This window comes from Thalassophryne amazonica, chromosome 11 (genome assembly GCF_902500255.1).
Source record: "Thalassophryne amazonica chromosome 11, fThaAma1.1, whole genome shotgun sequence".
In the NCBI taxonomy this organism is placed as follows: domain Eukaryota; kingdom Metazoa; phylum Chordata; class Actinopteri; order Batrachoidiformes; family Batrachoididae; genus Thalassophryne; species Thalassophryne amazonica.
This window is the reverse complement of record NC_047113.1, coordinates 2,951,135-2,974,712: the sequence shown is the minus strand read 5'-3', so window position 1 is coordinate 2,974,712 and position 23,578 is coordinate 2,951,135. Positions and strand designations below refer to the sequence as shown.

Genomic DNA, 23,578 nt, shown 5'->3' with positions numbered 1-23,578 from the left:
AGGCTGGACTATTGTAATTCATTATTATCAGGTTGTCCTAAAAGTTCCCTAAAAAGCCTTCAGTTAATTCAAAATGCTGCAGCTAGAGTACTAACGGGGACTAGAAGGAGAGAGCATATCTCACCCATGTTGGCCTCTCTTCATTGGCTTCCTGTTAATTCTAGAATAGAATTTAAAATTCTTCTTACTTATAAGGTTCTGAATAATCAGGTCCCATCTTATCTTAGGGACCTCGTACTACCATATCACCCCAATAGAGCGCTTCGCTCTCAGACTGCAGGCTTACTTGTAGTTCCTAGGGTTTGTAAGAGTAGAATGGGAGGCAGAGCCTTCAGCTTTCAGGCTCCTCTCCTGTGGAACCAGCTCCCAATTCAGATCAGGGAGACAGACACCCTCTCTACTTTTAAGATTAGGCTTAAAACTTTCCTTTTTGCTAAAGCTTATAGTTAGGGCTGGATCAGGTGACCCTGAACCATCCCTTAGTTATGCTGCTATAGACGTAGACTGCTGGGGGGTTCCCATGATGCACTGTTTCTTTCTCTTTTTGCTCTGTATGCACCACTCTGCATTTAATCATTAGTGATCTCTGCTCCCCTCCACAGCATGTCTTTTTCCTGGTTCTCTCCCTCAGCCCCAACCAGTCCCAGCAGAAGACTGCCCCTCCCTGATCCTGGTTCTGCTGGTTTCTTCCTGTTAAAAGGGAGTTTTTCCTTCCCACTGTAGCCAAGTGCTTGCTCACAGGGGGTCGTTTTGACCGTTGGGGTTTTACATAATTATTGTATGGCCTTGCCTTACAATATAAAGCGCCTTGGGGCAACTGTTTGTTGTGATTTGGCTCTATATTAAAAAAAAATTGATTGATTGATTATCTCAGCAAAGGAGAAGTGCTCACTATCACAGATTTAGACGGGTTTGTGAACAATATTTGAGGGAAATGGTGATATTGTGTATGTGGAAAAAGTTTTAGATCTTTGAGTTCATCTCATACAAAATGGGAGCAAAACCAAAAGTGTTTATATTTTTGTTGAGTGTATATACACACACACACACACATCTACTTTAATTGACGAGATCAGTGTTACATGCAATCTGTACATGTTCAATCGAGCTCCTTAATGTTGTCAACTTTTAGCCTAACAAGGACCACAATGGAAATAAGAATTTATAGTGTCACCTGTGTATCATTGTTATGCTCACCCTTCTGTTTATATTGACTTTACAAGATAAACTCAACCAAGGGAGCAGAAAAGGCGCCTTATAAAAAAAAAAAAAAAAAAAAAAAGCACAATATCAATATATAAAGACTAAAGAAAAAAAACTCCCTCTGGCTGTTAGTTACTTCATTTCGACCACGAAGTCTCGGACTTGATAATTATTTATAATGAAATCTGGTCTAGACATCATTTGACACAAATGAGCTAATGCTAGCTAAGGGTTAGCAACACTAGTAAGCTAGCATTCCAAACGCTTAAGAGAAAAGCTGAACATGCCCAAGTTACCTGTAAAATATATATCTCGAAGGCCCAAAATAATGCTGATCATCTTCAGCCTGCACCTCAAAATCGTTATCTTTAACTTCACCAGATTCGTATGAAGTTGCCTCGACGTTTGACATCGTGACGGAAGTCTCGTGTTGTTTCGCGAGAATTCTCGCAGACGTTCCTCTTCGACAGAGCGCTGCTGCGTTCAAGGGCTGTTGAAAATAAGGAATGTAGAACACACAAACTCTATGCCCAATAGTATACTGGGATGATTTCTCCATGAAACAAGTGTTCAAAGGCCCACTGCTTGGATGCAACACTTAACAGAAAATCTGGGATCCTCGATTAAGACAGAGCAGATTTAAATACACACGTGATCCGCCTGTCAGCGGCACAATCCATTCTACAAAAGCACTTTCACAATAGTCATAACAGCAGTGTTTATTTTCCAGAGGACTTATGACACTGATCATCTGACTTTTGAACTCGCTGCAGAATCGTTTTTGTGCACACAGTAACTCATCTCTGCACCTGTTCATGTTATATACCACAATAAGCAGTTGTTTAAAGATGCACACAAATCTGACCTTGGCTAATTTAATGGTTGGTTGTGAGGGAGAATGGCTGGGAAATGTTTGAGAAAGCTAGGTACCATAGACGTGGAAACAGCTCCATTTCCCTCCCTATATCATATGACAATGAGGCAGTCCTGCATTTGGGAAAACTGCAAACTAATAGCACTATTTCTTAAAATTTATGAAAACACAAAACATGCCACAGAGTTTGTGGTGTTTTAAAGTTATGTTAAAAGTTGGATTCTTTAAACCAATGTTTGAATCAAAAATAGAAGAAATCCTTGTCAAGCTGAGCTTTATTGTCCTCACTGACTGAACATTATAAAAATAAATAGATGATTCACAGTCAATGGATTGTAATACAAACTTATCAAAATTATGCATCGTCCAGAATGAAGAATTAAACATGCAAAAGTGCCATCAATATATGCATGTTCATAAGACATCTCTTTATCGTAAGGGGGAAAAATAACCTGCTGACAGAATATATATGTATATACATATGCATGTATAAAAGTTACCATTCAAATTAGAAATAATTTGAAATAATAGTCAGTGACTCCAAAGTGTGTTCAGTGGCCATCTTCATGATCCAATCCATGTTTTTCAATATAGCGCCTAGATGAGGGGAAAACCAGATAAAAAAAAAAAACAATTAATGTTCAGTTCAACGTTAATATTCATTTACAACAACCAGCACTGATAGTCTGGACAACACTTCAAAGCTGCTGTATGTACAGTGTTTTATGATTCTAACTGCTTCAGGACTTCTTGTTCAAGTCTTGCCTTGACAACTTTTTTTTATGTTAACCACATGTTAAAATAAATCCATGACATGGAAAGTATGTCTGATCGGAGTCATAGTCCAAGAAAGAATGACTTGAAGGAGGACAGAAAGATCAAATGCAATTTATTTACACCCAAGCACTGGGGAGACATTTTATTGCATGGATGTCTTTTTTTGTGAGCAACGCATTTTTTTTTTTTTTTATGTTAGCTACTTTGCGTGTCTAATAATCTTAACTGTAACTGTCGTGGAGCCAAAAAAAAATAATTCACATGCTTTTGTACACTGGTTCATACATAAAATTGTTGCTCAGTGGAGAATTGACTATGTAGTGCACAATGATACAGATTCAATTAAAATTCAAATAATGTTAAATAGAGGGGTGAGAGTGGCAAACTGAAAAAAGAGGAAGCTGGAGGGGACTGGGGGCATGGTCCCCTGGAACATTTTTTAAAACTTAGGACTTATGTTCCTTTCATTTCAGCATACAAATTTTGGTAAACATAATACCAGATTTCAACAGAATAAACTGTTTATTCAACAACATTTCACAACTTATGTCAACATGATAAGGTAAAAAGTAAGCTAATATACAGTGAGGAAAATAAGTATTTGAACACCCTGCGATTTTGCAAGTTATCCCACTTAGAAATCATGGAGGGGTCTGAAATGGTCATCTTAGGTGCATGTCCACTGTGAGAGACAATCTTAAAAAAAAAAATAAAAAAAAATCTGGAAATCACAATGTATGATTCTTATGATTTTTTTTAATAAATATGTATGTTACTGCTGAAAATAAGTATTTGAACACCTGTGAAAATCAACGTTAATATTTGGTACAGTAGCTTTTGTTTGCAATTACAGAGGTCAAATGTTTTCTGTAGTTTTTCACCAGGTTTGTACACACTGCAGCAGGGATTTTGGTCTACTCCTCCATACAGATCTTCTCCAGAGCTTTCAGGTTTGGAGTTTCAGCTCCCTCGAAAGATTTTCTATTGAGTTCAGGTCTGGAGACTGGCCAGGCCACTCCAGGACCTTGAAATGCTTCTCACAGAGCCCCTCCTTAGTTGCCCTGGCTGTGTGTTTGGGGTCATTGTCATGCTGGAAGACCCAGCCATGACCCATCTTCAATGCTCTTACTGAGGGAAGGGGGTTGTTTGCCAAAATCTCACAATACATGACCCCATCCATCCTCCCTTCAATATGGTGCAGTCATCCTGTCCCCTTTGCAGAAGAGCACCGCCAGAGTATGATGGTAACATGGTAAGTGGAGTTGATTCCAAAAAGCTCTATTCTGCTCTCATCTGACCTCATGACCTTCTCCCATGCCTCCTCTGGATCATCCAGATGGTCACTGATGAACTTCAAACGGGCCTGGACATGTGCTGGCTTGAGCAGGGGGACCTTGCTGCCCTGCAGGATTTTAAACCATGACAGCATCATGTGTTACTAATGTAATCTTTGTGACTGTGGTCCCAGCTCTCTTCAGGTCATTGACCAGGTCCTCCTGTGTAGTTCTGAGCTTTCTCAGAATCATCCTTACCCCACAAAGTGAGATCTTGCATGGAATCCCAGACTGAGGGAGACTGACAGTCATCTTGTGTTTCTTCCACTTTCTAATAAATAATCATAACAGTTGTTGTCTTCTACCAAGCTGCTTGCCTGTTGTCCTGTAGTCCATCCCAGCCTTGTGCAGGTCTACAGTTTTGTCCCTGGTGTCCTTAGACAGCTCTTTGGTCTTGGCTATGGTGGACAGGTTGGAGTGTGATTGATTGTGTGAACAGGTGTCTTTTATACAGGTAACAAGTTCAAACAGGTGCAATTAATACAGGTAAAGAGTGCAGAATAAGAGGGCTTCTTAAAGAAAAATTAACAGGTCTGTGTGAGCCAGAATTCTTGCTGGTTGGTAGGTGTTCAAATACTTATTTGCAGCAGTAACATACAAATAAATTCTTAAAAAAAAACAAAAAACATACATTTTGATTTCGGAATTTTTTTTAGATTATGTCTCTCTCAGTGGACATGCACCTAAGATGAAAATTTCAGATACCTCCATGATTTCTAAGTGGGAGAACTTGCAAAATCGCAGGGTGTTCAATTATTTATTTTCCTCACTGTAATTGATATTCAAGTCGTAAAACATCCAACTTCAAGCAATTAAAACTGTCATTCAAATATTAATCAACTCTACAATCACATCATGTGATAGTACTTCACAGTACTTCATTCAATACCAATTAAAATCTCAGGCCTGTACCCAGGATCTGAAAAAAGGGCAGAAGGGTTTAATCAAGTTACTTCTGCACAAATTCTTGGCATACTTAATGAAGCAGCTTTGTTTTTTTCCTGAGGCGACTTAACAGCATGAAGTGAAGAGGAATGGAGCATTTTTAGTGAGTCAGAGACATGTTTGAGTCATGTGTAGGTGACTGTTGTGCTACTTCTGTCTTTGTGGTTCAATAGTCTTTCATTCATATTTTGGAAATGCTGTTAATGACCACCTCCAAAGTCCTCACCTTCTTGCCAAATTATACAAAGCTTCTTTCCTCTCTTGGAGTGACAGATGTCTGTCAGCTGGTGATCTCCCAAATGTTTTGGCAGCAGGCTGAAGATTAAAAAATAAATAAAATTTACATAAACAAAATCTGAGAAACTCTCTCTGCATTTAAAAACAGTCATGTCAAAAGTTTACATAGATTCAGTGTGGACATGAATTCCATTGTAATACTGGGCTTCAAATTATTTCTGAGCTGTTCTTTTTCTGGGACAGAGATTGTACAATTTACATCTGTACCTGAAAAACAAAATTCATTCAATTATTTGGTGCACAAGTTTGATTTTTTTCTTTATTTTAGGATCTCTGAAAATCCACACATTGTTTAAATTATACCCACAGAACACCAGATATTTACCTCAGTGTCCCTAAGCAAGTTTCACCTTGACCAGATATTTGTCAGAGCCATGAACAAACTTCTGTCAGAATTCTCACTGGATTTGTTGCCACTCTTACAGATAGAATGGGCAGAGTTAAATTTGGTTTCCTGGCATGGACCAGACTTCTAAACATCAATATTTTCTAGAGAGATGAGATGCACACATTGGAAAAGCCATCCCATAAGCTTAATTTTATCCTAGTTTATACATTCTACAACCAGCTTTGATGTGTTTCAGGTCATAGTCCAGCTGCAACACCCATAGGTGTTAAACTGTCAGCTGTCTAATTGATAGTCTGAGGTTTTGATGAAAAATTCAGCAGTAGCCCAGTAATTATTTCATCCATAATGCAATGCACCAATTCCACTGGCAGCAATCACGGTCCAGAGCTGCTTCCATCACCGTGCTCAACAGCATTCCTGGGTTTAAATGCATCACCTTTACTTTTCCATACGTCTATCTGGTCACTGGGGCCAAGCACTCCTGGTACCCATGTGGTCAACAGCAAAGTTTAGTTGTGCTTGAAGGTGATGATCTTGGAGCAGGGGCTTCTTTCTTGGACAAGTCTTTGAATCCATGGTGATATAAATGTCGCTCAACTGTCTGCAGTAACACCAGTATTCCAGCAGCAGCTTCCAGCTCACAGCAGGCCTGTGCTTTGCAGATTTTTGGGTTGTTTTTGACCTTTGAAACCAATTTATTCTCAGCTCAGGATGACACTTTGGGTCTTCTTCTAGACTGTGGCAAAGCAGCTGCACTTGCAGCAGAAGACTGCCCCTCCCTGAGCCTGGTTCTGCTGGAGGTTTCTTCCTGTTAAAAGGGAGTTTTTCCTTCCCACTGTCGCCAAGTGCATGCTCACAGGGGGTCGTTTTGACCGTTGGGGTTTTTACGTAATTATTGTATGGCCTTGCCTTACAATATAAAGCGCCTTGGGGCAACTGTTTGTTGTGATTTGGCGCTATATAAATAAAATTGATTGATTGATTGACTTGCCAACAAACTGTACCTACAATTGTTTGAACTGATGATCTTAAAACATGCAGTTGTTCAAAAAGTGTTCCAAGAATTATTCCTGCCTTTTGTAAATCTACAATCCTCCTTTTTCAATCTGTGCTGAGTTCATTAAATTCTTACACCATGTTGGTCAGTCGAGTGAGTGTTATTAAACTCTTAATGTTGGCTGCCAGCTGTAGTTAATGATCACTAACAGGACCGTGGCACCATGGCAAGTTAAGACATTTTGGAACTTTCAGTACTCCTGATTTAAAATCTAAGTGGGTGTATATATAGTTCTGACTATGTACGTGGTCTCTTAGATAATAAACCGACCCTTTTATTTTTTTTTTAACTATATGGATTTGAATGACATGCGATTACACCAATCATGCTTGAACCCTCGTGCGCATGCGTGAGTTTTTTCCCGCGTGTCGGTGACGTCATTTCCCTGTGGGCAGGCCTTGAGTGAGATGTGGTCCCGCCCTCTCGGCTGAATTCCTTTGTTTCACACGCTGCTCGAGACGGCGCGCGTTGCTTTATCAAAATTTTTTCTGGACCTGTGAGGAATATCCGAGTGGACACTATTCGAGAAATTAAGCTGGTTTTCTGTGAAAAGTTTAACGGCTGATGAGAGATTATGGGGTGTTTCTGTCGGTGTAAGGACTTCCCACGGAGCGGGACGTCCTGCAGCGCTTCCAGGCGCTGTCGTCGGCCTGTTTCGAGCTGAAAACATCCTAATTTAAGGCTTAATTCACCCAGGACATCGTGAGAGAACAGAGAAGATTCAGAAGAGGCCGGCATGAGGAATTTATGCGGACATTCCACTGTTTAAGGACATTTTTTAATGAAAGACGTACGCGCAAATTCGCCGAGTCGTTTCCGTGACGACTCGGCAAATCTGTGTGCGCCGCGACAGGAAAAACACCTCCGTGTTGAAAACCATTTGTAGAATTCAGGCGGCTTTTAATGGCTTTCAACAAGTGAGTAACTGAGAAATTGTTTAACAGCTTGGGCATGTTCCAACTTGCCCGTTAAGATTTCCAACGGAGGTGTTTTTCCTGCCGCGACCCCCCGCGGTCGGGTCCGGCCCGACATGCGACTCTGCCCGCACGTTCTTTCATTACAAAATGACCGTTAACAATGGAATGTCCGAATAAACTCCTCATGCCGACTTCTTCTGAAAGTTCTCTGTTCTCTGACGACTTACTGCGTCAACAGAGCCTGAAATGTGGAAGTTTTCAACTTGAAACGGCGAGACGCTGCCGCCTTGAAGCGCAGATCGCCATCAGGCGCCATGGACCGTCCTTAAAGCGACACTACCAGACCAAAATCTCTCATCAGCCGTTAAAATTTTTACCGAAAACCAGCTGAATTTATTGAATGGTGTCCACTCAGTTGTGCCTTACAGTTTTGAAAAAATTTTTATCAAACAAAGCAACAGTCTGAGCCATTCCTAAACAATGAAAAAAATCGACGAGCGGGTGGACGACTCCTCACTCAAAGACTGCCCACAGGCGAATGACGTAACCGACAGGCGTGAAAAAACTCTCGCATGCCCACGAGGGTTCAAGCATGTCTGATGTAATCACACGTGATTCAAATCCATATGGTTTTTGAAAAAAATAATAAGGTCGGATACTTTTCTAATAGACCTCGTATGTATGATTTTGAAATAGTGTCGATTTCAGAAAACAAAAAGAGAAATAAAATCCTGTGGTTTCTTTTTTCCATATGTGGCGCACACAGTCATTCTGCCCCAGAAGAGGGGCAAAAAGTTCTAATTGGTCTAACTTTGTTTCATTAAAGTGAGCACCATGACATTCATGTCTACGTGTACATGTAAATTTATGACCACAACTGTACAATCTCTGTCAACATGTAGCAGTTACTGTAAAGTAAAATGCTTTACATTGAATTACTACTGATGAAAGCGAGGTCTGAAAGAAAACAAAACTAAAATCAATACATAAATAAATAAAACCTGAACTTTTTGTTGGCAGCGAACCTCTGCCATGTAATTTCTTTGAAAATCTCCATGCTCTGAGATGCATTCTGGTGTACTTTGTAAGCAACATTCTACGAATAAAAGCGGGGGGGGGGGGGGGGGATCCACTAACAACAGACTGATCGAGTATTCAGGTGTCCTCCTGTAGCTCAGATCTACTCATTTCACAAGGAAATACTGTCAAAACCTTGCATTAGTTTAGATTCTTAGATGGATGTCTTCATCTAAGCCCCTTTCACACTGGCATATTCGTAGAGCTGTGTATTGCAGCGTTGTTTCATTTAAGTACGCCCGAAATGTGCGCATACTCAGTCTTTTTCCATGTTTGTTGATCTGCTTGCAGCTGCGTGTGTTCGCTTTTTAAAGTGTAACCCCTTGCCGCTATATAAAACCAGTTCCGTCCTGCAGGCTGTGCAGAACACATCACTGCACTTGGAAAACAGACTGTATCAGGAGGATTTTATAGTTTCATTACTGCCACGTATGTAGCCAAAGCTGCTATTTTCTGCCTCTGTGGAAGTGCGCTCTGTTTTCTACTGCATGGTGTGCTGCTGCTCAGAAACAAAGTCATTTAACATTATTATTTTTTTATTATTTTTTGTCTTGGATCATTTTCATTGTGTACAGATGCTGTTGTGTCTGGCTGTGGTAAAGGCTGTCATGAATGAAGCGCTGTGACTTGTTAAACTTTTAAACTTCTGGTTGCTCCGATCAGGTCCGCTGATTTGATCAGACCTGATGAATCAGGTCGTCTGATGAGCGCACTGACATGCAGCGATAAGGCTTTTATTTTAAAGAGTCACAGTGCTTATTCAGGTTTGATATGAGAGACAGTGACCGAGAGAGAGCACTGCTGTTTCTGTTGTGTTTAAGGATTTCTGAGTTGAGGTTCGATTCCCTGTTCTGAGCACACACAGGCGCTGTGGGCTGTGTGATCATGTTCTCCAGCTGATTCCTCTGGATTCACGCACTCAGTTTTTAGATGTGTACTGGAGTGCCGTGTTGCACAGACTTGCATGCAGTACCACTGTGCTCCACAGACCTGCTTAAAACTATGTCAGGTGCTCCACACCGAAGAAAATTAAACGTTTAATTTCTTCCATCCTACGCGCATAGCCCTCAACATACTGCTGCATAGGGAGAAAAAACTTGACGTAGAGCTGCTTAACTTGGCATACACGATACGCCACAATAAGCTTTACAAATACACCAGTGTGAAAGGGTCTTAAGAAAGTAAACACTTATTTACCTTACCTATCTTTGATCATTACAGAAACACTTTTTGATGGTCGTTTTTGGATAAAGCATATCGTTTTTTTTCCCATTTACACGACCACTTAATCAGATAACGACCAAAAATCAGATAGCAACCGGATTTTTATGTGCATGTAAACGGGCCCACTGAAAGAGGGCACGTTTTTCCACAGGCTGCGTTTACGACTGAATGACATGCACATGCAGCTGCTTTAATGCCATTCAGTGTGATTTTATTGCTATTGCATTGAAATTAATACAGTTATTGCTTTAAAAACACATCACCATGACACAAAATCACAATTATGTCAACTTGACAAATAATCCATGGTTCACCTGTGTGCTTAAAAAAAAAAAGAAATCCAAGAATAACTGGAAAACCATCTCCAGTTATGGGTGTGAGATATTTTGTCTACAATAATACTGATTGTTATTTTGATGATGTGCAATCTGAGGTTATAGAGTATTTAAGCCCCGGGTTGCAGAATAAGTATGGTGCTAGACTGGGGGGTTTAGAATTTTATGTTGCAGACTAAAGCCTGTTTTTAAGCAGCCTTTTTACTGGAAATTATCAGTTGCATCTGGAAACATTGCAGCGAAGTCAAGATTCACAGTCACATCATCTATCACTAGCAGCATCTTGCAACACTGGTTAGCTTAGCTCTGCATGACTGAGGGCAAAAAAAAAAGTGGAAACCAGACAACATGCAGACACCTCCAGCCTCGCAGTCTACCTCAGAAGATTTAGTCGCTATATCAACTCAGTGATTCATATTTCAATACAGCCAGTGTTACTGTCTCAATCTTTAAAAGAAAACACTGAAAAGTTGTTTTATTTCTCCTGTCTTCCTGTGCTCATTTGCTCTCAGAAATACTTTTCCTCAAGGATACAGTTCTTTTCACATGGAGACAATAGTTCTTTGACTGAAATAACATCTCAAATGTGTTTGTTTGAACCACAGTGTTTTGCTCTGGAACAGCAAACTGCTCGCTAGTTAAAGCTCACTTGACACCTAATGAGCTTTAAAAAAATCACATATTTGTTGAAACATGTAAACCAACAGAGAAAAAGCTGTATGATTCATTGATATATATTTTTTCTCAATCAGATCTGAACTTGCAGGGAGCAGTTTTGAAAATACAAACAGTCCATATTTAAGTCTTGCTCACAGTAAGATAAATACTAAAGGGGGCCATATTATGGTTAAACCAGCTTTTATCTACCCTTAATCTTTTCATGCATTTTAGATCAAGTATTTCCAAAGCTGCACAGTTCTGTGAGTGTTTCTACAGTATTTCTCCTAACAATATAATTTTGGTCTGACGCAGCTTGTTTAAGATCTCAGTGACATATGTAACATAAATAGCTGCAAAATGCTTTCATGTTACCTCAAATTATTAAAAGATCACCCCATGAAACAACAACATTTAACACCCAAGCACCTGAAACAGACTAAAAGTTTGTTTTGTTTTGAGAAATTTGGAATTCTTTATTTTATTCCAGTTTACATAGGCCCATTGATGTATATGAAGGGTTCATCACATGGAGAAAGTGGCCCATTACTTCAGGAACTGAGAGGTCACTAGCCCATAATACCCTTTTGAAATATGAGTCACTGCAACCTCACAACTTGAACTGTTAATGTCATTACTAAGTAACAACCAATGCCTATCGATGCAAGCACGCAGCGACCGATTCATCGTGCTTTCATCTGTCAATTGAATTGATGCACGGTGAATGAATCGATACACTCGCATCACGCACATTTGTATCTAGATACCGATTCATATCAATTAATGTCCACAAAATTCCCTAGTGTATGGAAAAGTAAAGGGCAGAACTGACTTCTTGTAATTATTGAACAGCAGTGATGCAACTGTTTTTCAATCTATCAAACAATTTTAAAAAATGTCTATAGCTTCTTTCTTCTTTTCCCCAGTTGTTTTGCTTGAGGCTGCTCTCATTTGTTCGGGGTGACCACAGTGGGTCCAGCACAGATCTGTTTTGGGATTTGGCACAGGTTTTATGCCAGATGCCATTCCTAACAACTCTAGTTTAACCTGAAGCAACACATACAGCCCCTAGTCTTCAGAAGAGGTCTAACCAGGACCCACTCTGCATCGCTTCTGAGATCTGACGGGATCAGGCTCACGTAAAGCAGAGTGGCTCCTCTTTCTTCATTTCCCAGTGCAAGGTATAAAAGGTGTCCATTATTTAATGTTGCCACCTGATGTCTTCAGATCATTTTTCTATTTTACTGGCATTCTGCTCATGGCACATGTGGAAAAATAGGCACCAGTTCGACGGTCTGGAGGGTTGCATCAGCCAAGATGTAAAACACACATCTGGAACACTGCCCTCATGTTGGTGGTGTACAAGGTTGAATCTGTGTGTGATGCCTACATGAAAATCAACATGCAGTGCAGCCGCAACACGCACATGATGCTGCCAGTGTGTTTCAGGCCTTACAGTTTATGAGCTTTTGCACCACTCAGTATGTCCCATTTAGTTTCTCTGACTTGTTGTAGGTCTAGTCAATTGAGTCCCGAGATACTTTGCTCTCCATCAGTTGGTAACCACCATTGGAAATTAAAAGTCGACTAAGGGAAATGCTCTACAGAACATAGAGTGACCACATACCCCATGTGTTCAAGATATTTAGTATGGCTTCTAAATTAACCCTTGTGCAAGAGATAAACTTGTATAAATTCAAACCTTTATGGTGGAAGTGAGACCAGAGGAACAAGCCATGCTCTGAGAGGACCCAAATGCCGACATCCCAGTAGCTTCCATTTGAGCTTCATCCTTGTTCTCCAGCAGATTTGTAATTGTGGCGTCAACACAGTTGGTTTTCACTGCACATAAAACAAATTTCTAAAGCAAACTGTAGCTTCAGAACATGGTTGTGTCATTGTGTCAGAGGTCTGAGAAGACATTTTCAACATTTAAGTGGAGCTAGCAGGTAGGTGTGGCTACAATGTAGATGTACACTGAAACTGTGCCATACCCAAGTCCTTTGTGATGATATTCAGTGGGACATGAGGAAGCACATCCTTCACCTGCTGTGCCATTTTAGCAATCCTGTGATCATCTGTCCCCAAACTCTGGACCATGAAACCAAGAGATCCAGATCTGGCAGCTAATAAAAAAAAGAAAAAATAGACCATTTGTACAAGACATGCCTCATTATCTTAAAATGAAATCAGGTAATGCACAGTATGAGTTATACTGTGTAATTTACTTACTTGTAGATGTCTGTGATGTCGGGTGTCTGTTCTTTTTGATGTGCTCCGCTTTATCTGCTTTAGTAATCTTTGTGGAGACCAAGCCAAGCTCACAGGCAAGCAGCTGAAATAAAAACCCATTTAAATCTTCAGCTACACAATTAACTAAATAAATTCAATGTGCTGACAAAACGTTTGAAACAAAGGCTCAGGAAAATGAGAAGTGATTAGTGATATGGGTGGATAGAACACGGTAGAAAGTTCAACTAATCACATTGTGCTTCCTGGCATCAGCCTTAAAAAGTGGTTCATTTTTAAATGAGGCTTTAATTAGCAGTGTGTTTCAATTTTCATTTCTGAAACCAATCTTGAAATTCAAAAGGCAATGACTTTATCCATCCATTCACTTTCTCAGCAAATGTGCTCTGTAACACCTCATCCAGCCAGCAGATGGCTCTTGTTTGATATTAAGGGAGTTAATGCTCCTGCCCAGCTTTTCTACTATCAACAAACATCTGCAAAAAAGTTACAGCGATTAACGAGTGTGTTTAAGAAACAAAAGGATCAAAGGAAAAAAAACAAAAAGTAAGGCTTCCTAAGCTGTGCAACACTGAAGTGGAACATACCGCGAAGGACACACCACAGCTCCATTTTTATGTATGTGGTTTCCAAATACACCAGTTTCTAACCTGAAGAGGTTTTGATGGCATTCACACAAATCACATTTACAGGAAGACCACCCGGCCACTGATCAAATAAGGCATCCACATGATTTTTGCTTTGTAAGATTTCTATAATAACTGTTTTCACACAAATTCTATATCTATTCTCTAAAATAATGTGATCATGTTCATAATGGTGCCTCTCAAGTGAATGATGATAAAAGGTGATGGCATGTCATATCACTGCAATGCTCTGGCATGACGTACACAGTAGGTACATTTTAATTGAAAAAATGCATGCTGTAACTCACACGCGGCACGTGCTGCCCATTCGGATTGCAACTAAAGGGCACTCTGGCCAGCTGGTACTACATAGTAAGTAAAGTGTCATGCTTGCTGCCTGACCTGAGTACCACTTGAACTGTGAAAATAAGCAAAACAATCAATTTTATTTTAAATGTTCCCCAATAAATCTGGATCAGAACATCTTGTCAAAATTCAGACCAATACTGAAGCTTCCTTTTATTTCCAAGATCCTTGAAAAAGCTGTACTTTTACAACTGCAGACTTATCTTGATGTTCATGGCATCCTTGACATCTTTCATTCTGGTTTTAAAGTTTTTCATAGCACTGAGTCTGCACTTTTAAGGGTTTTTAATGATATTTTACTGACCACTGATTCTGGTAACGCAGCCCTTTTAATACTTTTAGATTTAACAGCAGCTTTTGATACAGTAGATCATGCAACTCTCATTGCTCGCCTGGAACAGTATGTGGGTTTAAAGGGTACAGCACTTGACTGGTTCAGGTCCTACCTGCCAGAGAGAAGTTTTAAAGTTAAAATTGGCGATTGTGTCTCCTCATGTGCCCCCCTACCTTGGGGAGTTTCCCAAGGGCCCATCCTTGGACCAGCTCTCTTCTCTCTATACCTTCTCCCGCTTGGGCAAATTTTTAAAAAACATATATCATTTATATGCCACACGTCTGCTGGATTATCTCAGGGAAATCAAAGCCTCAATGGCCAGAACTTTTTAAATTTTAATGAAGCAAAAACTGAAATAATCATTTTTGACCCTAAGAGAAACTGTGATGCCTTTCATAAGGACCTGGACCCCCTTTTACCTTATTTTAAACCCACAGTTTCTAATCTTGGTGTAACGGCCCCAGGGGACACCCTCCCCATTAGCTCATACTAGATGGACCAACTTAGGTGGTCCACATACTCAAGGTGGGTGGGTTCAAGCAAATGCCCCAACTCCTTCATACTTGGCATTTTTTCAAGGTTTATTGTAATCTGTTGCTATTCAAATCTACTGTCTATGTTCTTTTTTTTTCTCTCTCTCTCTCTCTCTCTAAATGCACCATTGTTCCCCCCAGTGACCCACCTGTTTTAAGTTCTATGTGTGGTATATTTTCTATGTTTCATTCTTCTTTGTAAGATTAGAAAACTTGGATTAAAAATAAAGTTAAAAAAAAAAGCTTGACAGTGATTTTAAATTGGACCAACAGATTAACTGTGTTGTAAAAAAAGTTTTTATCATCTGAGGCTTTTATCCAAGATTAAATCTATTCTATCCTTTAGTGATTTTGAACGAGTGATTCATGCTTTTATTTCCACATGTTTGGACTACTGCAATACACTTTATTTCAGTGTTAACCAGGCTTCCCTTGTACACTTGCAGTTGGTCCAAAACGCTGCTGCTTGCCTTTTAACAGGCATTAGAAAACATGAACACATCACCCCGATCCTGGCTTCTCTTCACTGGTTTCCAGTCCATTTTAGAATACATTTTAAAATTTTATTGTTTGTTTTTAAAGCACTAACCGGATCAGCTCCACAATATATTTCAGATCTCTTAAATGTTTACATTCCCTCACGATCTCTTAGGTCAGCTGATCAGCTCCTCCTCGTTGTCCCTAAGAGCAATTTAAAAACACGAGGAGATTGAGCCTTTTCTGTGGCGGCCCCTAAATTGTGGAAGGAGCTACCACTAAAAATAAGGTTGTCCCCCACCCTACCTACTTTTAAATCTCATCTTAAAACTTATTTTTATTCATTGGCTTTTAACTCAACGTGAGAGTTGTGTGACCTCTGTTCTTGTGTGATCTGTTTTTTGTTCGTCCTTTTGTGTTACGTCTGTTTTTGTGTGTATATCACTGTGCAGCACTTTGATAAACTTATGTTTTTTGAAATGTGCTATATAAATAAAGTGGATTGGATAAGGGCTCCAGTGAGAAGGGTAGTGATCTGTGTGTGTTTGCGCATGTATACTTTCAACTTAAGGGACCCAGTGACCTCCCCCTTTGTGCCCCAAGTCACCATGATAAGTTCGGTGTCGATTGCTTAATTACTGTGGCTGTGCATAGCGAACACACACATACATGCTGTCAGCTTTATATATTAGATGTAATTGTAACACAATCGTCAAGAACTAAATTGAGAGTGCAGTGGGTATCTAGCCCTGACTCTAACTCAAACTTAATTTAATGCACTTTTGAGCACACAACTGACAGAATAATTATGATCTTGTTTCTATCACTTTAACTTTCTTGGAGGATGCTCCTGAGACGTGTATTAATATCAGTAAACAAGACAATATACATGAACGTTCAACATGTGTCTATATTTGTCAAAATTAACAGACCTACTCAAACGGCAAAACTCAATTTTACCTCCTGAACTTTGTTGGCAAATTCCTGTGTGGTCTCGCCATCTTGTCTGGATACCAGTGGAAGCCAACTGGGATAAAGAGAAAGTTACAGATAAAATAAATTGCCTTTTGACAGCCAAAAGCTCCAGCTCTTATTTATAAGTCTGATTGAGAATATTGTCAGTTCAATAATAGATGCTGAGAACAAATTATTTAGTACCTTACATGATACACTGTACATGGAGCAAAAAATGTCCATAACAGCTCCACCAGCCAAGTGGACTCTGGTGTGTTCTGTGAACACAGGAAACATGATTTTAATATTTTATTAAAGCAGAGTCTGACATGGTCTAATTACAACTACAGACCAAATGCTTTGGCCAAACTACCAATAACAAAATAAAACAAAGCACCATCAAAAAATGTCAAGCATGTAAAGACAGAGAAACGTTGCAGCTAAGCAACCATATATCATAGTCCAGAGCACCAACTCCACTGGTGAGTTGGTGCTCTGACCTAATTCATTCACAGTATGGGCAATCTCCCCAACTCGTTCTTAGTTCTGGGTACTGAGATGGCTAAATTACAAATACAAATGGAATGCTAATCAGCTCCATTGCCAGTGTGCTTTATTCATAACAAGTCCCTTCAGCTTCTCCCGTGTTTCACTAGGGGTCGCCACAACAGACCTGAGATAGATTTGCATGTTGATTTGGGACAGGTTTTACACTTTATCATATACCTATAAATGATACACAAACGTGATTGGATAAAACACTAAAGAATAAATAGCAATACACCCTTTTTGCAGACGGGTAATATTTTTCATACCACCCGAGTAATCAGCCAATCCGGACAGTGGAGCGGCGCCACGACGAGGGGGCGCGGTCAGAGGAACTGTGAAATACTGGTGAGTCACTATTAATTTCTTACGTGTCCAACCTCATAGGTTGAGCATTAAAATTAAATTTGTTAGTCCTAAACGCCGTCATAATTATTTATAGGAAAATGTTCTATTTTTTTTCTATTAAGGTTTGAACTTTGAGTGTGAGAAAATGTTAATGCCCGTTTGAGAAAAGTGTATAAAGTGGGTAGTGAGGGGTTTTACAGCCTTAAAACCTCTATAACAATTGTAAAAAAATAACGCTGACTACTTTGCGGATTTCACCTATCACCTATTTTTAGAATGTAGCTCCCTTTCGCGGCCTTGCAGTTTTGCAGATTTTTTTAGTGTAATTTTGCATGCTTCCTTTTTTTTTTTTTTTTAAACAGCGCATTGTGTTGCATTATATTTGTTGATAAGGACGCATTGTTCTGCGTCCTTATCAGACGGACCGGTCGGCATCACCGCGATTGCTCTCACTGCCTCCGTTGCGCTTACTGAGTCTGCGGGCTCGGTAAACAACACAGCGGGCCACTCACACTGCCCCGTCTGCTGTGCTGAGCTGCATCCAACTCCAGCACCGGGTCCAGAGACTACGCTCGCTGTTTTGATGCGCAGCGCCCGCTGCATGGTCTCAGTAACCGCAGCCGCAGAGCTCCGTGGCCATGACTTGGATTCTTTGAGGGTCCCGCATCCGTACTCCTGGAGGCAGTGAGCGAAGGGAGAGCATGCGCATTGTGTTCTGCGTGCCATTTATAGGTATATGATAAAATCGTTATCAAGTTGTCTTACCAATTAATATGGCTTTATACACCCTGAAGAAAACCATACACCCTATATTCTGCACATCGACCTGATATTAAAAACTTTACCAAAGCAACGAATGGTCTGGTCACCCGCAAGGCCACAGGCTGAATGGAATCAGTCAATGAGAAAGGCCAGGAACTGGAGGGAAAACAGTGTTGGTAAGAAACACCCCAAAATAAAGAAATAAATAAGACTGAAAAACAAAAAACAACAAGCAAACCACTTTATATCATTAATGACAATTCTGACTTTAGTTTTCTCTCTGATATAAAAGAACATAGTCATCATGCAGATAGTGGTCACAGAAAAAAATTGCTGCACATTTTGTCCAAAAACAACACACTATAGGTTCAGTGAGTGAGATGCAAAGCAGTGTGTCGTTCAAAATAGGACCAGCATTTAAAATGCCATATCTGTGAAATATAGACTAAATGATATGAATGAAGATGCATATTGTACAATTCAGGTCTAGCAGCATGCACTGGTGCTACCTGTGGCCTCGTCCACCAAACAACAGAACCGTATTAGGTCCTGTAAGTAGTGGTGCGCACAGCTAACCAAAAACGTAGCTTCAACAACCGCTAATCTGCTGCCTGAAAAGTTAACTTTTATAACACTAAACCTATAAACCTCTAAAAAATTTAGCAGAAGTTACAGCTAGCCGCTAACTTTTAGTATTGACTCCGTACAGTGTCAGCTACTGATAAGCCAATTTTGAGTTTAAGCACCACCAAGACTTCTGAGTAAAATCAAAGGTGATCACAAACCCAAAACGAATAATAATATGCCACAGCTTCTGTCTTTATGCAGCCTGCTGCTGTAAGGAAGTGACATTTACTTCACACTCCCATCCAGTAGATGGCAGTGTTATATGCATTTTCACGGGGGGATGGGGGGGGGGGGGGGGGGATGGGATTGAGAGAGACTCATTTCCCATAATGACGTTTGGCCCGTGTGTCTGCTAATGCTCAAACCTTCAGAATTAGTGCATTACTTTAAAAGACGTGCAATATATTCACTTTGTAAAAATGACAGTTGCCGTTAACGTCGCAAAAATGTCTGGAATTAGTTTTGCTTATAAATGAAACAGTGAAAAGTGCCTCGCTTTTCATGTCTTCTGTCACACATCTGTGTCACTGCATGTGGAAAGTAAATGACACTTTTTGTCTCTTTCTCTCTGCAGCAGCAGCCTTCCTGCCCCCTTCTGCTGGGTGAGGCGGTCTGGCTGTTGTAAAACCTGCAACAGACAGGCACTAACATGATTTCAGGATTTTAAAATGTTTTTGACTGTTAAGCTTTACTCACTATGCCAGCAAAAAAGATGTTAGCATACTGAAAGTTAGAGGAACTAACCAAAAAACATACTGAAATTGTTCAGGGATGTAGAGAAGAGATATCAATAAAGAGTGAAAAAGAACTTTAAAATTAAAAAAATTTGTACAAACAAGAAAAGATTCTGCATTTCATTATGTGTGGTCAGACTGTGGAACAGTGTGGGTGAGGAGTTAAAGCAGTGTCCAAACATTCAGCAGGTTAAAACAAAATATAAAGGATGTGTTTTCACAGGATACGGGGATGAAGTGGGGGTGTGAGAGTCACTAGGCGTTCACAGGAAACAGTTATTTACTTCTATATTTATCATTTTTCTAAAATTGTATTGCAGCATTATTATTATTGCTGTTGCTGCTATTATTATTATTATCATGATTATTAACAGCCATACTGTTAAGGAAGGAGGGAAGGGTGGAACATAACAGAACAATTACTGTGATAAAACATTTGCAAAAATAGTACATAAAAGCACACATCAAAAGTTAAAATTCATATTAATTTAAACTGTAGTAATACTAATTGCACAATTAGTACATAAAACACACATCCAAGTTAAAATAACAGTTAAGGAAAAAAATGAGATATTCAATAAATTTATATTATTCTTCAATAAGTTTAGATGTCTTCCCACTCCTTTTTGAATGAACTTTATATTGTCTGTTTTTATTTTTTATTATGCTATGATTACAATGCATAAATGGATATTACAATTTGTAATGCATTAGACTCTAATGCTAACTTTAACATTGAAAATGCCATAGACATGCTAACACATTAGCATTGCTCCTGTCTTTAAGTTATAAAATACATCTGTCAACTGTCAGAAGACCATGTTAGATATATTTGTGTTCAATTATGGTTTTCTTTATTTGTTTTCTGTACTTCTTTTGGTATTAAGTGCTATACTTTTAGTTTCATTCTTATTCTCACTTTCCTTTGTTCTCTCTTGGTATGTGCATGTAGAACTGGATTTAACCAGTTTGTACCACTTAGAATAAACAGAGTTAGGTTACAATTATAAATCATATGTCTCCCGTTATTGCGCGGGCCTGGGGCAGGGGGATGGACCTCCCTTGAATACCCACGGGGGCCAATAAGAAGGATTTTGCGAAAAAAGGTCCGCCTCTGTTACACATATGTAATCCTGTGTAAAAACTGTATCCATTGTCCGGGGTTCTGTAAGAGCGGATCTTGTCTGTAAGAGAAGTTCTTGTAGGGCCCAGGACTGATTATTTTTGCTGTGACTTTGATTAAATTTTAAAGTGCAGAATAGTTTGAGTTTGTGCCCTGTAAGGGGCAGTATTACAGAAAGAATTGGGGGAAGAATTAACCATAACAGGTCAGTTTAGCATAAAAAGTAAGTAGAGAAGCTTGAATCTTCGACTGGACTGTGTTGCTTGACGCAAGCACGTTTCGCTTCAAATCGCAGAAGCTTCCTCAGCTAAAATTCTTGCTCTGGTAGTCTGACTTCTGTGTTGACTCTTGTAGAGAAGAATAAACAGAAGACACAAAAGCTGGAGCTTTAACCTAACCAGACCCCTCCTACCGAGAGGCAGACTGCTATAGGCTAGTGACTAAAGAACAGCTCTAATTAGCACCTATTGTGCTCTAGTTAGCACCCTCCTAATGACAGGGCAGCTGTCCCTCCTAACGATGGGACGGAAGCCTCTCCTGATGGCTCCCTTGATGACTCTCCTGATGACGTGAATGACTCATTACCATGAACAAAAGACTGAAACTACTTTGACCCGAGTACCCCATTGTAAACAGGGGACAAAGCGTGTCTCAGACCCCCTCCCCAGTTAAGGCTGGGTTTCAGCTGTTTCACATAGAATGCCTCCTTGACCCCTCTCTCAAACCATTTCTTCTCTCTGGCTAAGATTTTTAACTTCCTTGTCCTCAAAAGTCCTTGCCTTGTCCTAAAAAGTAAGTATTACTCACAGACATATGCTCTTTAAGTTTTAGCAGGGAAAAACTAACAGAATAATGAGTGCGCTCATGGCTCAAAAACCCAGAGGGCTCTTTAGCTGCCCAAGGTGTCTGATGTCAAAAACACTTATTTCAGCATTGAACACTCCATGCGCTTCCTACTGATCACTGATCTCAAAAATTACCCAGGCAACTGGAAAAAAGTGTAAATCTGTCAAAAAGCAGTCATTGCCAATACACGGTATTAAGAACGGGGTATGTAAACTTTTGACCAGGGTCATTTGGGTAGCTGATTTAAAAAGAGTAAACAGTTGTTTGACAATAAATGGCTTCACCCAACCACTAACCATGAGTGAAAGAAACATTTTTGTGTTATCACTCTCTGACAAATGCCAAAAAAAAAAAAAAAAAAAATATTCTGCCAGGGTATGTAAATGACTGAGAAACAACTGTACGCATAAAACGGACAAAATCCGGTTGTTTCTCTAAGTCCGCTGCAGAGTGGTACCTTAAAAATCCTAAAGCCTGATTCATGCTGCTGCAACTCTAACGCCATGCAATGATGTCGATGTGTGCGTTACCCTTTTAAAATTCTCCATCGCGTCTTTATGCAATTTGCCACAGGAACAGTGGCTTTTACTGGATTAATTTGTTCCTCAGCGAGCTTCGTTTCTTTATGTAATCATCAACCTCCAAACCAATGGTATGGTACATACATTTTCCTCAACGAATTGCGGGTCATTAATGGGAATGCATTACGATGGGGCGGGAAGTTTTGTCCGATGTGAGCAAAAATCCATTATACTAAGTCCGTTATATACAGTGTTTATTACATGGAAAACCATACAAAAGCATTGGGACTTTTCCTTTTGTCTTGTGAGTGCGAATATCTGGTATATATAATGACAGTTTAGGTCTGTTTTACTGTGTTTCTTTTTTTTTTTTTTAAGAGCAGCAATAATTAGTCACTACTAACTGACTCTCCAAAAATATTTCCTGAGAAAATACAAAAGCTGTAGGTTAAAAGTAACTGTTTCCCGAGGACAAAACATTTAGTGCTTGGTGGGGAGGAAAAAAAATAATTTGTTGAATTTCCAGACTTTTTAGTTTTATAAGCATTTCCAGGACACCTCATCTGAAACATTTGTGAAAAGAGAGAGATGAGTCAGTCTTGCAGCTGCTTTCACTTCTCTAATAATTTGCCTGTAGAACTCTGTGGGGAAATTAGTAGTGAGAAAATTGGTGCCAATGTAATTCATCTCTCTCAAAGAGCTGTGGAAGAGGGATAATTATTAATGGCTTTAATAAATGAGCTGCTTCTTGCACCTCGAGTCACAAGTATGAAGCTAAAATACTGAGATATCTATCATTATTAGGAAAAGGAGACTGCTGTGCTGTAGTATTGGTGTGATGATTGTATATGAAGGTAAATTACATAACAAGAAAATAAGACAACTAAAAGTTTTTTGAGAAAAAAGGTACATCTTATGCAACAGTCAACAAGGTGACATATTACAAGGTAAATCATAGTGCCACACTGGACAAGTACTAGCAAGGTTACATCGAAGAGCAAAGAAATATGTTTCAAAGGTTAACAGAGCTTATTTGGAGCATTTTAGCTGAAGTATCACAAACTGCTGACAGATTAACCAATAATAAAATCACTTAATTGGCTGCCCTCCTGAATTTTCACAAGTTGAAGAATCTTGTAATAATCTGGCAGTCAATCACTACCAGGCAGACACAGCAGGAAATACAGCCAAGACAAACTTTTTCTATGACAACACTCAAATGTCAGTGTCACAGTGACCTGATTTTGAAATCTAAGGCGTATTCAGGTAGTAAGTTGTTATTGGTGTGGTAAACCAATACCAAAAACCTGAGAGACCACACACACGTGAAGATAAAAAAAATCATAGATCTGACAGGTTTGGTGGTATAGCGTGTGGTGTTCAGCCACACGGTGAGGACAACACCACCACACACCAACAGACTTCATTCCCAGCTCAGACAGGAAATCAAAATCTCATGATTCAGAGTAAACAAACAGAGATACT

The 23,578-nt window shown here is 39.6% G+C and overlaps 2 protein-coding genes across 2 annotated transcripts in view; both read right to left on the bottom strand.

The window, feature by feature from the left end:
- The window catches only part of fnta (farnesyltransferase, CAAX box, alpha), a 59,299-nt gene extending 57,634 nt beyond the window's left edge, over nt 1–1,665 (bottom strand). The window contains exon 1 of the mRNA XM_034181669.1: nt 1,500–1,665. Coding sequence (XP_034037560.1) covers nt 1,500–1,615 — 116 coding nt within the window. The 5' untranslated portion in view covers nt 1,616–1,665. The remainder of the gene's footprint in view (nt 1–1,499) is intronic.
- A 669-nt stretch (nt 1,666–2,334) lies between these two features.
- The window catches only part of aup1 (AUP1 lipid droplet regulating VLDL assembly factor), a 33,753-nt gene continuing 12,509 nt past the window's right edge, over nt 2,335–23,578 (bottom strand). Inside the window, exons 5-12 of the mRNA XM_034181846.1 lie at nt 18,326–18,398; nt 16,791–16,864; nt 16,593–16,659; nt 13,279–13,381; nt 13,041–13,172; nt 12,749–12,888; nt 5,360–5,448; nt 2,335–2,674 (exon numbers count right to left, since the gene is read on the bottom strand). Coding sequence (XP_034037737.1) covers nt 2,629–2,674; nt 5,360–5,448; nt 12,749–12,888; nt 13,041–13,172; nt 13,279–13,381; nt 16,593–16,659; nt 16,791–16,864; nt 18,326–18,398 — 724 coding nt within the window. The 3' untranslated portion in view covers nt 2,335–2,628. The remainder of the gene's footprint in view (nt 2,675–5,359; nt 5,449–12,748; nt 12,889–13,040; nt 13,173–13,278; nt 13,382–16,592; nt 16,660–16,790; nt 16,865–18,325; nt 18,399–23,578) is intronic.